The sequence below is a fragment of the Pogoniulus pusillus genome, chromosome 2 (assembly GCF_015220805.1).
Source record: "Pogoniulus pusillus isolate bPogPus1 chromosome 2, bPogPus1.pri, whole genome shotgun sequence".
NCBI classification, from domain to species: Eukaryota; Metazoa; Chordata; class Aves; order Piciformes; family Lybiidae; genus Pogoniulus; species Pogoniulus pusillus.
In genome coordinates, this window is record NC_087265.1 from 35,668,479 (window position 1) to 35,685,571 (window position 17,093).

General features: G+C 46.2%; 1 protein-coding gene across 2 annotated transcripts in view; it reads left to right on the plus strand.

The window, feature by feature from the left end:
• Positions 1-17,093, plus strand: part of PLEKHM3 (pleckstrin homology domain containing M3) — a 95,257-nt gene that overhangs the window by 47,649 nt on the left and 30,515 nt on the right. For both annotated transcript variants that reach the window (XM_064160962.1, XM_064160971.1), the window contains exon 6: positions 15,300-15,363. In XM_064160962.1, coding sequence (XP_064017032.1) covers positions 15,300-15,363 — 64 coding nt within the window. The remainder of the gene's footprint in view (positions 1-15,299; positions 15,364-17,093) is intronic.

Below are 17,093 nucleotides of genomic sequence, written 5' to 3' on the forward strand. Positions count from 1 at the left end.
GCCCTGCTCTGAAAATATTTTTTCTTCTGCTTGGTCTTCACCTTAGTATTAGAATGGCTATTAATCACTGGGAAGTGAACGTAGCATCTTGAAGATCTGTCAGACCCATATAAACAGACTGAAACAAACTGTTACTATTGCTGTCTAGGGAGAACTCAAAACAGACTGATTAATTGTATTGGCACCTTGCTGCTTGTGGGACACTGATAGAGCCTGCCTTATTAGGGAAAAGCAGATCACTCTGAGGTTTCTTTTATTAATACTATTTGCATTATCATCTTCTTTAAATCTATACCTCGCCCTTGAACCCAGATCACAAAGTGAAGATGACAATGAAGTTGGAAACTCTTCGTGTCCTCTGGGACGACAGAACTGTTTACAGTGCTTACAAGTTACTTTTCCTGAAGAATTCCAGATGGCTGTAAACCAGGTTAGCTCAGGATTCAGTTGGCTTAAATGTAAGGTTGTTACTTATAATGCCTGGTGTGCACAGATAGGTGCTTTGGGAGCTTTGAAGTCTGGCATCCAGCATAGAGCCCCAGTCCAAACCACATTATGAACTTTGAAGAAACGAGTGATTAATTGGGAAGGAAGACCTAAAGGAAGAAAGGAAACAATGCAGGAGAAATTCTAAAAGTAGCTAGAAGGCTCACAATAAAAGTGGCCTTCATCAGTTAGAATGATTTGTTCTCACCTATTACTCCACTGGATTCTAAGCTCTTTTTATATTTGCAAGGGAAAACAATAAAGGACCTGAGATTTGACTGAGAGAAGACATAAGGCCCTCCACCAGCACATACCAGCAACGTTCCTCTGAGATTAGCCAGCAGAGACTCCGAGCCTGTTGCTAAGCTCCCTATTTTACAAGGGATTTTGTTATGTATGCCTAGTTTGCTGTGTTTGTCACCTCAGTATTGCAACATACATAATTTGCCTCAAGTGTCCTTACTCAACAAGTTCTCGCTTGTTTTGGTTGCCTTGCTTGCGTGGATGTCTTATCAGCTCCAGAACAATATATCAGTTTTACCATAGCACAGCTCCAGTGCTGGACACATTATTTGGTGTCTTACGGGAAGACTAAAGTAGAGCTTGCTGCCGTGGCAGAAGCTTAAAGGTGCACCTCCAGTGCTACAGATGTGTGGTCCTGGCTGAGCCTGCCAGTCCGTCAGCATGATGCGAAATTAGCCCAAATTCAGTTATGCTGAACAATAGACTCTTGTCACTTGCTACAGTGAGGCCTTAGACATATCACTTCTGACACAGGAGTAGATTACTTTCAAAATATTTGTGTGGCAGTTGGGGAACCTGTCTAAACACATCACAGGAATCCTGACTGATCTTATGTAATCACTACAGCACCAAATACCACACATATGTGAAGCTGGGGCTATGTCGTCTTTCTGACCAAGGACAACAGAAGGTCATTAAGTCATGTCCAGACTGTCAAAGGAGACTTTCTCTCCATTTTCTTTGCAATGGGTGTTTGAATAGTGAAAAGTACCAAAGCAGGAGAACAAAGACACAACTTGTGAGAGCAATAGACTACAAAAAGGAAGTTTGAGCAGGAAGGGAACAGAAAGATGTGGTTTCATAGCAGTTGGAGTTCTGATTTAAGAGCAAGACTGACAGAAGGAGAAAACGTGTTGCATAAGTGATTGGAAAGTGAGAAAGAAACTCATTCAAGGAGGATATCTGAATGTTCTGGGAGGATCCAGTTGAGACCCTGAAGGAGGGAAAATCCTAGAATAATTAAGATTGGAAAAGATCTCTATGATCATCATGTCCAACTGTCAACCCAGCACTACCATGACCACTAAGCCATGTCCCAAATAGCTTATTTCAGGTTAATTAAGGGATCTAAGCTATTTTGGTTTGCAAGAGAAAACCAAGCAAGAGTTTACTGTGCCGCATGTGTTTGGGATTACTGGCTATTCACCATACTTTTTAAATCAAATAAGAACTAAAATTTGAACTCCTGTCAGTGAGATAAGAGTGCACACAGTTCCTGCCCATGTGCTATCCACACCACCACAGTGTCAGTGTTGCATACTGTAGGGACTTCCAGAGGTCCCCTTGCCCTTTGTGTAGGGTGCAAAACATATGGAAACAGTGGTAATCAGCATATGTTTGTCTGTCAGCCACTTTAGTTTGTGGCATGGTGCAGTAGCTTGCAAGTAAATTGGCAATGACATAAGTTGCAGTGCCAGGGTATGAACTATGCTGGCTGAGGAGATGAACTTGGTACCTGTGGTGCTGTGCCAGCTGTGGGTGTAGCAGCTTCCTGCAAGGGGGTGGAGAGGACTTATGAATGTGGCTGTGTGCTAGACTGGTGCATCTGCATCTCCCATGAGTCAGAGTTCAGCCATAGAATTCTCATCCTAGTCAAACAAGACACTTCTGACTGGCACATGAAATCATAGTGCCAGCTTTCCCTCCCCCTTCTCCCATCCTAGGTTTCAACAAGCTTTTTGGTACAAAAGAAACTTGGTTGTGCCCATCTGCCAGCTAACTTGATTTCTTTTGATTGTGTTGTGAAAAGAAGAGTTCCCTCTGCTTATTACGTTTGTACTTCAGTTATAGTGTCAGGCTTGGGAAGATTAATTGGTTACAGCTTTAGGAGAGCTGTCAAGGTATTTAACCCATTGGAGAAAAATTTCCTACACTGGTGATAAACAAGCTTTAAATGCAAAGCAATTACTTAGCACTAATGAAGCACCATGACTACAGACTTTGTCCAAAAGCAAAAAGCAAAGCCTTATCAGTGGTTCTGTTTACAGAAGGACACGAAAAGATAACCTTTGTTTGTGCAAATACTTACCTGATGTGATCACCCAACAGGAACGATGAAATTTCTGCTTCTATCTTGGCTGAAGGTTATGCTTCAGATATCATCAAACACAAAAGAATAACAATCACAAACTGACAATATTCAATTCTCTTTTTTTAGTTTTTTAGTCTCCAGTGATGGGTTTCTTTCCTGCTTGCATTGGTTGCTTTAATTTCTAGCACATAACACTTTAGCGACCTTTAACCAACAGGACTTTGGATTTTATTGTTCACAGGAACTGGCAAAGCTGGAGGGCTGGTTACTGTTGAACTTGGTTTGTTCTTTGCAGGCTTAAGCCTGACTGGTATCCAGCGTTTACAGTACTGCAATCCTGTGAGTCACAAGTTTTCTGTTCTGCATCAATGGTGAAACTTGTTGAGGAGTTTCCAAACTGCAGAATCTTAAGAAGTGCTTTTAGTGAGACTTGCGCCTGATACCATTTCCCACTCAAAGGTCACAGGTCACCTTCTGAAGTAGCAGAGGTTTGAGGTTTTTTTTTGATGAGACTGAACATCTTGCATTTGACCTTTGTCTGGCTCACTCCAGTTTTTTCTGTGTTAAGATTTGACTGAAAAGACACTGTTGAAAGCTTCTAACTGACCAACTTCTTTAAAAAACAAACCAAAGCAAACACTTAGTTTGTTATAGCCCATCAATCAAATGATTTACAAATAACTTACCAGAGATTTCCCATTTGGTGTGTGTAAAGGACCTTTTTATCAAGGAAAAAATAAAATGCAAGCACGTCTTCATCTTTTGGTCTTAGAATCATAGAATGGTTTGGGTCAGAAAGGACCTCAAAGATCATCTAGTTCCAACTCCCGCCCATAGGCAGGGACACCTCCCGCTAGAACAGGTCACTCAAGGCCTCATCCAACCATCTTCAGGGAGGCAGCATCCACAACCTCCCTGGGCAACCTGTTCCAGTGTTTCACCACCCACTATAAAGAACTATAGAGAACATCTTCCTAACATCTAGTTTAAATCTCCCCTCTTCCAATTTAAACCCATTATTCCTTGTCTTATCATTACAAGACCTTGTAAATACTCCCTCCCAAACTTCCCTGTAGCCCCCTTCAGATACTTCAGATACTGGAAAGGCACTACAAGATCTCCTCGAAGCCATCTCTTCCCCAGGCTGAGATCAAATGTCTTCTTTTTGGTTCAAGGCCTTATACTAACCCAAGCATGCTCAGAGATCCATCTTATGCAGAAAACAAATAGGTATTTTCTAGTGAAATGTTTCTAAGTGTCGTTATCTTAGCCTTTTCTGTGGCTTGTGCTGGACTTTTAGTCATTAATATGATTTTAGGTTGATTTGAATGCCATATAGTACTTTGTATGGCATGGTGTTTGTGTAAGCCTCATCTTGCCTGCTGCACTCTACTGGCTTCAGCTTCCTTTGGCCTATTTCAGTTGCAGTTGACAGGGACACAGAGATGGCAAAGAAATTGTGTTCCCACTAGTTACATGAAAGAAAGTGTCTGAGCCAAGAAGCAAGAGGCTCTGAATTATTCCTGTGTGCCCCTTGCTGTGAAAGAGACTTTATGTAAGCCATCATCTCAAGAGGCTTGGAGAAGCTATGCAGACAAGCAAGCTGTTGTCAGGAGCTGGCAGTTGGAAATCAGCCGTCGTTCATTTTCTTGCTCACTGGACCACTTGGGCTGTATGGATTCCCTACCCCAACTGATCTGCCTCTTAGTGTGATGATGAGTTTTCTGTTTAATACTCTGGTGCCTCTTACTCTCTTGCTTTACGCCTGCTAGAGACTGACAAAGCTGGCAATAAACAGATGCATTTCTGGGAGCTGACTTCACAAGTTACATTCAGGTAGCTGCTGAGTTTTGATTTTTTTTCTGCCCAAATAAGACTCATAGACGTTTTCTGGAGGAAATTTTAATCATATAATTATGAAATAATTTGAGTTGGAAAAGCCCTCTAAAGTCATCAAGTCCAACCATCAACCAAGCACCACCATGGCCATTAAACCATGTCTTGAAATGCCAGATGTACATAATTTTTTAATCTCTCCAGGGATGGTGATTCCACCACCTCCCTGGGCAACTTGTTCTGATACCTGACCACCCTTTCAGTAAAGAAATCTTTCCTAATATACAATCTAAACTTCCTCTGGCTCCATTTGGGGCCTTTCCTTCCTGTTCTGTCACTTGATACTGAGGAGAAGAGTCTGGCCCCCACCTCAATACAACCTCCCTTTAGATAGTTGGAGAGAGTGAGTTCTCCCCTGAGGCTCCTTTTCTCCAGATTGAGCAATCCCAGTTCCCTCAGCTACTCCTCATTAAGACTTGTTCTCCAGACCCTCCAACAGGGTTTGTTTGCCCTTCTCTGGACACCCTCCAGCAACTCAGTGTTGATCAGACATGCAGCACAGCAAGATGTGGTTTTGAAACAGCTGCTAAGCTCACCACATGTGTGGTGAGGGTGCATAATTTTATTTTGAAGTACCAGGGACTGAATTGCTTAGTTTTGGGTGATTTCAGTGGCTTCACGCTCATGGTGCTGTGTGCTATCTGTGCTTTGGCAATGTGGGCAGGTGTTCAGAGAGTGTTTTGCACCTCTGTGTGTGTTTGGAACCCTGCAGGAACTGGCCCAGTTGCTTTGTAAGAAGTTTTGTGAATGTGTTGCATATGCAGGCTCTGGCTGCTCAGCACTTTTAGTGTGGCCTGTCATAACCAAACTGTAATTTTTTTTTTGTGAGTGAGTAGAAAGACTGCAAATCTGAAACTGGACCAGTCTTACATGCTGAGGGGTTTTCAATGCCTCAGTTTCCATAGCAATGGAAATAAGCACTCCTCTCACTTGAGTACCGGGTATGCATGAGTGTGTGCGTGTCTTGCATATGTCTTGCATAAGGGTGAGAGGGTGTGCTAGTTTGAGGCAGGCTAGAATGTTTTGGTGAGAGAAAGTAGATAATTGGCTATGAAAGGAAAACATTGATTATGTCTCCTTCCCTCACAGTCTCGCTGAGAGGTATGAGAACAAGAAAGTAAACATTAGATAACACTTTTCGCCATCTTCTCACTCTGCTTCTGGCTTCAGACTGAGCTACATCTCCCTAACCTCACTGCCACTAACCTTGCTCCTTAACCTCTTGGCTGAACCTCTTTTCTTTCTTAGTACTGGGGTAAGGTTGAGAGGGACAGGGGGGAGGTGCAGGGGTGGTTGAGAGCCCCTCCTGGGGACTCAGGTTTCTGGGAGGGGAGTTGTGTTTCTGTGTTGTTTTTACATTGTATATTTCTGTCTATAACTGTATATACTGTAAATATCTGCTTGTATATTGTGCTAGCTGTAAATAAATAGCTTCATTTATATTCCCAGAGTCCGGCTGAGTTAGCTGGGGTTCTTTCTAAAGTGTGGGGGGGCAGGTAACAGCCAAACCACCACAGAGGGCAATACATCTTTTCCTGGAAATAGGTTTGGAAGGAGGAGGAGTGTTCAGTGCTGGTTCTGCAGAGCTGATGCTGTGATCAAACATACCTCAGGGAAGGAAACGGGTATAGGGAGAGGATGACTGTCGCCAGAACCTGTGCTGGCTGAGACATCACATGCCCCACAACGTCCCCCAAAGGAAGTCCCTCAATCATGAGTTAGCTTTTCTTCTGCACACTTATTATAAGGAATTATAACTTGCAGAAGATAAAATGCAGTTCTTGAAGGCAGAGGAACGTGATGGTATTTATCAGTATTAACTGTTGACAGTTTCTGCATTATGAACTATTCAGGCTATTTCCTGAAAAAGGAAATCTTTCATTACCTAATTATTTTCTTTATCAGTGCTTTAAGGACATCAGCAAGTAGCACAGCTCCTGGCAAAGCTACTGTGCTGTTTGGTGCCTTCCTGTGTGATCAGGGGAGAATGATGGGGAAATTCTGTCAGAGCTGAAAAATACTAATGGCTGCAAAATGCTGTTTAGAGCCAACCCCTTAGCAATCAGTTTTAATAAATCTTCTATGTGCAAATGATGAATCCTAATGTGATGTGTTGTCTGTTATATGGGTTTTGACTGTTTTCTAATGGTCTCTGACATTGTGCCAAATGTGTTATGAAGATGTGACGCAGCAGAACAACTGAAACACTTTTCTCTGATAGAAGCAATAGTACAGCCTACAGAACTGGAAGGGGGAAATGCAGTATACCAGTGAGACTGCAGCTGAGAATTAGGTGGGTAGAGCAGACACACTTGGTAAACTGGAAGGAGAAAGGGCACAGCCTTGCTCCAGAAGAGTGCTGTAAAATTGACAGTGCCCAGCTGTCAGTGTCTCACTTTCAGGATTCTTCCCCTCACATCCCAGTAAAGCTTATATTTTTTGAACATTACAAAAGGAGTGTGAGACTTTGTACTGCTCACTTCAGCAGCAGTGAAAAGTCTTGATCTCTCCAAGACAGCTTTGAAAGCATCAGTTTAAAGTAGTTATGTAAGACAACTAACAGAGTAGAACGAACTTCTGTTATGTGCTTCCATCATTTCTTAGTTTCAGTGTTCTGTCAAAGATTGCAGTTGGTACTGTTAGCCCTGCTGATCTGTGGTTTAGCTGTTGTCACAGCTTCTAACAATCTTCTTTGAATTGCTGTGTTCTTTCGCATTAGTCTCATACAGTCACATAAGATCGTATTGGCCTTTTGGTACCTTTGGTTTTTCTGACATGTCCATTGACCTTAGTGTTCTCTACCATTACAAACCAGTCTTTGTCAGAGCTGTGGCTATGTGTTTAATAAAGTCAAGGATTTGCTTTTCAGTGTTGCCTTCAAACTGCATGATTGTAATGTAGGAGCTGAGTTCACGATTTCTTCTTTCAGCAATGTGTAGTGTGGAACGGTTGTACCTCTTGAGATATTTGGTTGCATTTTGTTACAAGATTGACATGATCCTCGACTTCCCATGATTCCTTAGCAGGGGGTGGAAAATAAAGCTGGTCACACACTAAGGTAGTTTAATTAGATACACTTTTTTTCTTTTCCTGACATCATTATGGCAGTAGATAGGTTTTCATAAACTCTTCTTCCTGATATCCACTTAGCTTTACAAGGTCCATTTTTCTCTGAAATGCTGCTTTAACCCAGTTTTTCATTTTACTGCAAGTCACTAATTAGGACATCTCTGTTAAGGTTTCACAATTTAGCTTTGCTGAACAGGTCTGTGAGTGGATAATCAATGGTCTTGCCTGAAACCTTAGTTTATGTAAGGAAAATACACCTTTCTTACATAAGTTGTTTTAAAGTTATGCCAATTGTATAGGGTTAACACTCCTGGGGGAGTGACCCTGAACCTGACCCTAGGGGTCTTGGCCCCTCCTCAGGGGTGGGCCACACTCCAGGTGATGGTTAGCCCACTCCCCCCACTTCCTGTGGTATAAAAGACAGGAGTTCTCCTGTCTCTTCCTCTTACTCTTGCTCGTTTCTCCTCTACCTGCGTTCATGACCGCACACACACACACTGATACTGCATACCAGCCACGAGGCAGAGACACCATCACACTACTCGGGTTGTATCCATCCCTGTTTTGTATTTTGCTGTTTTCCCTTCCTTATCCTTTGTAAACTCCCCTACCTCCAATCCCTTTTTCTAAGTTATTGTTAAACTTTTCCTTTTTAACTTCCAAATCGAGTGAGATTGATTTATTGGGGTGTCCCTACCTTTATCTCTCTCCCTGTCTTTTGGGGAAAGGAGGGGGAGGAGGGGAGGGCACTCTATAAATTCTATAAATTGTCATTGGGTCTACCAAATTTATAAGAGTCTCTGGGAACCTGCATTTGAACCCAAAACAATTTATTTGGCGTCTCAACGTGGGGCTAGGTAGAAAGAATTCTTTCAGAGAAGATTTGGAAGTTAAAAAATGGATATTCTGAAAGTCTTAATCATTAACGCATTTGCATGGCTGTTGTGGGGCTGGCTGTTAAAGTTTATAAGTTACCATGTCTTCTGGATTGTCATTGATATGCTCTGGGAATATTCTAAGCATTTGCCTGCCCGAGTCTATGCCTATTTCCTGAATTCTGTTAGTAATATCACTGTGTTTAGAAATGTTTCTGGAACATGGAATCAATCTGAGTATATGCATTGGAGCACAGAAGCTCCAGATATTTTGGGGGAGAAATGGTACTGGATAGCTGTTATTTCACTGTGTGTAAATGCGGGTTTGGGAATTTACAACGTAGCTCCGAGCTGGAACACGTGGGGACATCGGGTGGGCGCCGCCATTAGGGTGCTTAGGGGGAGGGGTGGTCCTCACTGCCCCAGCTGCAGTTGCGGGGGATGGGCGACAGGGCAGACCGCCCCTAGCGCGGCTCCGCCCCGAACTCCGCCTCCGGTCCCGCCCAGGGCAGCCCCCCGGACCCTGCCCCCTCAGCCCAGCCCCCTTCACCTAGCACCAATTACGACGCGGCCAGCAAGATCAAATCAAAACCCTCCCGCAGATACCGATCCAGGGCAAGGGACCTCTTCGGGAACCAGCACCCCCCAGCAACAGCAACCAGCTGGAAATGGACCTGATAATGGAGTGATCCTTATCAGCTCCACGCCCAGAAAGGAAATCAGGCACATAAGGCAGGAGTATGCAAGGGCAAACGGACAGTCCCTTTTAGCCTGGCTTTTGAAATGCTGGGATGCAGGAGCAGAAACAGTGGACCTAGATCACAGGGAGGCGAAGCAGCTGGGATCCTTGTCGAGGGATGGAGGTGTGGATAAGGAGCTGGGAAGGCTCGATGGTACCCACTCACTTTGGGCCAGGCTTCTGATAGCTGTGAGGTACAGGTACCCGACTAAGGATGACATGATTTTCCATCCCCTTAGATGGACAGATATGGAACAGGGTATCTCATACCTGAGGCAAATGGCGGTTCAAGAGATAATTTATGGAGCCGACCAGAGGCCCTCGGACCCTGATGATGTCCGCATGAAGCCAGCCCTCTTAAAGAAACTGACTCAGTGTGCCCCTTCCACATATGCCCCCACATTGGGAGCACTGCTGCTGGGCAGAGACCCCAACAACCTTCCCACAATCAGGGAGTTTGTGAATGACCTAAGACAGTTTGAAGACAGTTTGTCGAGGAAAACCTTAATTGCCACTGTAGAGACCCTCACCCAAGAAATGAACGAGCTGAAAGCCTCTTTCTCTGAAATGCAGAAGGCAGAGGATGACTGCTCTTCACCTTCAGAATGGGTGCAAGTCTCAGCTGTAAGGAACACACGCCGCCGTGCTCCTCCTCCTCCCCGCAGGAGACCAGCCCAGAGCAGACAGGGTACACACAGGGGGTCACTCTGGAGAACACTGTGTGACCATGGGGAAAACATGGATAGATGGCATGGCCAGCCCACCTCAGCTCTATCAGCCAGGGTAAGGGAACTGCAGGGGACAAACACAGGGAATAACTCCTCCAGAAGAGGGGTTGCCCCAGTGTCCCGCAGGCAGCGCTCTCGCTCAAGGGGTGGTGAAGCCAGTAACTCAGGTCCATGTGCCTCATGCAGTCACACTGCTCAGAATTAGAGGTGCCCTGTCTCCAGCCAGGCGGAGGCCAGGGATAACAGAGTATATTGGGACGTGTTTGTGAAATGGCCTGGCACTTCTGAAGCCGAGAAGTACAGAGCGTTGGTAGACACCGGTGCCCAATGCACTCTGATCCCCTCCAGCCACAGGGGGACAGATACTGTTACAATTGCAGGAGTCACAGGGGGGTCTCAGGAGTTGACTGTGCTGCAGGCTGAGATAAGCCTCACCGGGAATGTGTGGGAGAAGCACTCCATAGTAACTGGCCCTGATGCACCTTGCATCCTGGGGATTGACTTTCTCCGGGAAGGGTACTTTAAAGATCCCAAGGGGAACAAGTGGGCTTTTGGCATAGCAGCTGTAGAGACTGCAGACAAAGAGCAGCTGTCTATCATGCCTGGCTTGTCAGATGACCCTTCCGTGGTTGGTACCCACAAGGTGGAAGATGTCAAGTTACCTATTGCTTCTCGTGTAGTTCATCGCAGGCAATACCGCACCAACAGAGACTCCCTGCTACCCATACAGCAGCTGATTCGCCGCCTGGAGCAGCAGCTTGTCATCAGCAAGAGCCACTCGCCCTTCAACAGCCCGATATGGCCAGTGCGAAAGGAGACAGGGGAGTGGAGACTCACGGTGGATTTCCGAGGCCTGAACGAAGTGACTCCTCCAATCAGCGCAGCTGTGCCTGATATGTTGGAGCTGCAGTATGAACTGGAAACAAAGGAGGCCAAATGGTATGCCACAATTGACATTGCTAATGCTTTCTTCTCCATCCCCATTGCAGAAGAATGTAGGCCACAGTTTGCCTTCACCTGGAGAGGAGTCCAGTACCACTGGAACAGACTGCCTCAAGGGTGGAAGCACAGCCCTACAATCTGCCATGGCATCATCCAGACTGCACTGGAGAAGGGTGGAGCTCCGGAACATTTGCAGTACATCGATGACATCATTGTATGGGGTGAGACAGCAGAGGAGGTCTTCCAGAAGGGTGAGAAGATCATTAATATCCTGTTGGATGCAGGTTTTGCCATTAAGAGAAGCAAAGTGAAAGGGCCTGCCAGAGAGATCCAGTTCCTGGGAGTTCGATGGCAGGATGGCCGACGCCACATCCCTATGGATGTGGTGAATAAAGTGGCCACTATGGTGGAACCCACTAACCGGAAGGAGACACAATCCTTCCTGGGGTTTGTGGGCTTTTGGAAGATGCACATTCCCGGGTACAGTCAAATTGTGAAACCCCTCTTTGACGTAACAAGAAAGAGGAATAACTTTGAGTGGGGACCTGAGCAGCAGGTGGCATTTGACCAGATCAAACGAGAGGTGGTCCATGCCATGGCCTTGGGACCAGTTCGAACCGGCCCAGAGATTAAGAACATTCTCTACACAGCAGCCGGTGAGAATGATCCTAGCTGGAGCCTATGGCAGAAAGCTCCTGATGAGACAAGAGGCCGCCCACTCGGGTTCTGGAGCAAGGCGTACAAAGGCTCAGAGACCAAGTATACCCCCACAGAGAAAGAAATCCTAGCTGCCTATGAGGGAGTCAGAGCTGCCTCTGAGGTGATTGGGACGGAGTCACCACTCCTTTTAGCTCCAAGGCTTCCAGTCCTGACTTGGATGTTTAAAGGGAAGGGTTCGACTCCGCACCATGCCACAGATGCCACTTGGAGTAAGTGGATGGCTCTGATAACTCAGAGGGCTAGGATGGGGACTCTCGAGCGTCCAGGCATTGTGGAGGTCATCACCAACTGGCCAGAGGGCACTGACTTTGGAAAGCCAGCAGAAGAGAAGGCAGTGACCCGTGCCGAGGAAGCCCCCCCATACAGTGACCTTCCTGAGGAGGAAAAGGCATATGCTCTCTTCACAGATGGATCCTGCCGCCTGGTAGGCAGCAAGCGAAGATGGAAGGCTGCCGTCTGGAACCCCACACGCAGGGTTGCAGAGGCAAGAGATGGAGAAGGCGAATCCAGCCAGTATGCTGAGGTGAAAGCCATCCAGCTGGCCCTGGACATTGCAGAACGAGAGCAGTGGCCAATGCTATACATCTACACCGACTCATGGATGGTAGCAAATGCCTTATGGGGGTGGCTGAAGGAGTGGAAGAGAAATGATTGGCAGAGAAAAGGGAAGCCTATTTGGGCTGCTGATCTCTGGCAAGACATTTCTGCACGCCTGGACAAACTGCCAGTTAAAATCCGACACATCAGTGCTCACATCCCAAAGAGCAGAGCCACTGAAGAGCAGCAGCATAACCACCAAGCTGACCAGGCTGCCCACATCTGCCAGATTGACCTGGACTGGAAGCACAAAGGTGAACTGTTCTTAGCTCGGTGGGCACATGACTCTTCTGGTCACCAAGGAAGAGATGCCACATACCAATGGGCCCGAGACAGGTCCGTGGACATATCCATGGAGGCCATAACTCAGGTTATCCATGAATGTGACATCTGTGCCACCATAAAGCAAGCCAAGCGCATGAAGCCTTTGTGGTACGGGGGAAGGTGGTCAAAGTACAGGTATGGGGAGGCCTGGCAGATTGATTACATCACTCTGCCTCGGTCTCGTAGTGGCAAGCAGTATGTGTTAACCATGGTGGAGGGAAGCACGGGGTGGCTGGAAACCTACCCAGTACCTCATGCTACTGCCCGTAACACCATTCTGGGCCTGCAGAGCCACATCCTGTGGAGACACGGAACCCCAGAGAGGATTGAGTCAGACAATGGGACCCATTTCAAGAACCACCTTGTAAGCAACTGGGCAAAAGAGCATGGGATAGAATGGGTTTATCACATCCCATACTACCCACAAGCTGCAGGAAAGATTGAGCGACACAATGGCCTGCTGAAAACCACCCTGAAGGCTATGGGAGGTGGAACTCTCAGAAACTGGGAGAAGCACCTTGCAGAAGCCACTTGGCTGGTGAACAGCAGGGGATCAGTTAACAGAGCTGGTCCTGCTCAGTCTGCCCTACTGCCCATAGTTGAGGGAGATGGAGTTCCTGTAGTCTGTGAAAGGAATCTACTGGGAAAGACTGTGTGGGTTGCTCCTGCCTCTGGTGGGGGAAAACCTATCAAAGGGGTGGTATCTGCAGAGGGTCCTGGTCACACATACTGGGTGATGATGGAAACTGGTGTTATCGAGTGTGTCCCTCAGAGAAACCTCTCTTTAGCTGAAAAGGTTTTGAAATCTCAGAGTTGATTCCATGTGTTCCAGATACTTTCAGGTTATCTTGTATTATAGTTGTATAATAGTTGTATCATAGTTGTGCAATACTTGTATCATAGTTCATAAGGGGTTACAAGTTGTTTTTTGTAGTTATACCCTCACCACTACACGGCGTCCAACAGAACCTACATGACAGCAGCAGCTATCCAGAGTCCTACAGCATCGCATCACACCACGGCGTCCAACCAGAACCCTGCATCTGATTCGTCACTGATGCCCTGCAGTGAGAGACTGTTCCTGATTTCCCTCCAGAGGATGTCTACAGCCATCTCATCTACACCTGTTCCCCTGATGCCAGACATGAAGAGACTGTTCCTGATGTTTTCTTCGCAGAGGGAAAAGACTCTTTTCCTGAGTACCAACAAGAACTGTTCCTGATTCACTGACTTTTCTTCCGTTCCTGCCCTGCTCACATCTCAGCAACCTGCACCGGACCAGAGGAGCACATCGCCTTGGGATACAGCCGGGGACCAAGAAGGACTTCACGAACTCTTAACCCATGGACACTTTTCCCATCTTTGGAGAAGAAGACTGTTCTTAGGAAGGTGGAAGTGGTCTAACCAAGGGGTGGAATGTATAGGGTTAACACTCCTGGGGGAGTGACCCTGAACCTGACCCTAGGGGTCTTGGCCCCTCCTCAGGGGTGGGCCACACTCCAGGTGATGGTTAGCCCACTCCCCCCACTTCCTGTGGTATAAAAGACAGGAGTTCTCCTGTCTCTTCCTCTTACTCTTGCTCGTTTCTCCTCTACCTGCGTTCATGACCGCACACACACACACTGATACTGCATACCAGCCACGAGGCAGAGACACCATCACACTACTCGGGTTGTATCCATCCCTGTTTTGTATTTTGCTGTTTTCCCTTCCTTATCCTTTGTAAACTCCCCTACCTCCAATCCCTTTTTCTAAGTTATTGTTAAACTTTTCCTTTTTAACTTCCAAATCGAGTGAGATTGATTTATTGGGGTGTCCCTACCTTTATCTCTCTCCCTGTCTTTTGGGGAAAGGAGGGGGAGGAGGGGAGGGCACTCTATAAATTCTATAAATTGTCATTGGGTCTACCAAATTTATAAGAGTCTCTGGGAACCTGCATTTGAACCCAAGACACCAATACATGTATTTCTGTATGCAGAAGGGAATTGATATCAAGCAGCTTCATGTTGGAAGAGCAAGGTTGGACGTGGCACTTGGTGCCATGGTCTAGCCTTGAGCTCTGTGGTAAAGGGTTGGACTTGATGATCTGTGAGGTCTTTTCCAACCCTGATGATACTGTGATACTGTGATACTATCTGGTTGGTATTTTCCCTGATAAAGTGATTTCAGTTACAAAACCATGAACCACATCTGAAATTAACTGTTACACTTCTTAGCCAACCAGGAATCTTGTACCGAAATCAGTAAGAAGTATTTCTAATGTGTAGTTTGGGTGACTTGGTTTTGTTTCTGGGCTGATTGTTTAAAGAAACACCATCTCTGCACAGGATGAGCTTTCAGCAGCTGTAAATGTCACAGTACATGCTTACCTGACACTTGGAGAATGACACTGGCACAGCATTCACTATTATTGTGGAGCTGTTACACCCGTAAGGAATGCTGTAGAAGTAGCTGGCGCTTACAGAGTGACATAATTCTAGTTTCTGACAAGCTCGCTCTCTCTAGCATCATTGTTCTGCAGTGGGGGAAGGAAATCTTTGTTTCCCAGTCAAAAAAATGTGACAGACATCCATTTTTCTCTTTGCCAGGATCTTTCCCAGAGAATATCTTCTCCAACAAATCCATCTTTATTCTCTTGCAGACCTTCAGCAGGTAAGGTTTTTTCAACTAATTCTACTTGTTACACCTCAAGCCTGTTCTTGTATTCACTGCTAATTGTACGTTCCCCTTTCTAGCTAATGATAGCATAAATTACATTCAAGCAATCTCTGTGGCTTGTAGTTTAAAATAAAAGCAGATGAACAGGAGCATTGGTTAGGGATGAGGAAGATGGCTTAGACTTTCAGTGTTGAAATGGGGCTGGAAAGAGGCTACGAAAGGAGACTATAGTCTGCAAAGAGAACTTTGCTGTGAACATTTTTTATCTGGTCAGTGAAGGCTTATTTAAGGCTCAGTTTACAGATGAGAAGTTCTATCTCTTTCTTTGCTTGAAAGAGTAGGTATTTAGGAATTTATGAGTTCATACAGTTCCCCATGCAACTTTGCAAATAAGAATTACCACAAGAGGGGAAAAAATAAAAATAAAAAGCCCCAAAGCAACAACAAACACAAAAACCTCAGCAAGCCTGCTACACAGAGTGAAGCCATGCTGTGCTACTCTGACAAACATGATCACGGAAGAAGTAACGTACCAGCAAAGTGCATTGGTATTGATGGAACTAAAGAAGCACCTTGCCAGTACATCTGCCTGAACAGCAGATTTGTTACATTTCAAACTGAACAGGAACTTGGGAAAAGGCTCTGAAAAGAGAGGACAGGGAACCTAAGGTGAATGTGCTACAGTGCTCAGATGCACAGTGGAGGAAGCAATGAGGTAAGATGTGTGAGCTGGTCTGGGCACATCTAGGCACATCTAGGGTCGGAGTGGCTGGAAAGCAGCCAGACAGAGAGGGATCTGGGGGTACTGATTGATACCCGCCTGAACATGAGCCAGCAGTGTGCCCAGGTGGCCAAGAGAGCCAGTGGCATCCTGGCCTGCATCAGGAATGGTGTGGTCAGCAGGAGCAGGGAGGTCATTCTGCCCCTGTACTCTGCACTGGTTAGACCACACCTTGAGTACTGTGTTCAATTCTGGGCCCCCCAGTTTAGAAGGGATGTTGAGATGCTTGAGCGTGTCCAGAGAAGGGTGACGAGGCTGGTGAGAGACCTTGAGCACAGCCCTACGAGGAGAGGCTGAGGGAGCTGGGATTGTTTAGCCTGGAGAAGAGGAGGCTCAGGGGTGACCTTATTGCTGTCTACAACTACCTGAAGGGTGGTTGTGGCCAGGAGGAGGTTGCTCTCTTCTCTCAGGTGGCCAGCACCAGAACAAGAGGACACAGCCTCAGGCTGCGCCAGGGGAAATTTCGGCTCGAGGTGAGGAGAAAGTTCTTCACTGAGAGAGTCATTGGGCACTGGAATGGGCTGCCTGGGGAGGTGGTGGAGTCGCCGTCCCTGGGGCTGTTCAAGGCAAGGTTGGACGTGGCACTTGGTGCCATGGTCTAGCCTTGAGCTCTGTGGTAAAGGGTTGGACTTGATGATCTGTGAGGTCTCTTCCAACCCTGATGATACTGTGAAAAAAAAAAATCTGTGTTCACAGTCTAATGCCATTGCCGGTGGTATGTAGACCACATTATTGTAAGCTTCTTCCACTAACATTTCCTTTATGTAGAGGTGGGTTTTCTGCAGGATTATGGGTAGCATAGGCAGTTGAATCATATGATCCTTGAGTTCCCTTCCAACCTGTTATTCTATGACTCTAGGTATTCAGCTGACACATTTAAGTTGAGGTAGTTCAGATGCCCCACAGGGGTGGAGACTGCGGGAAACATAGCTTTTGTTGGCTG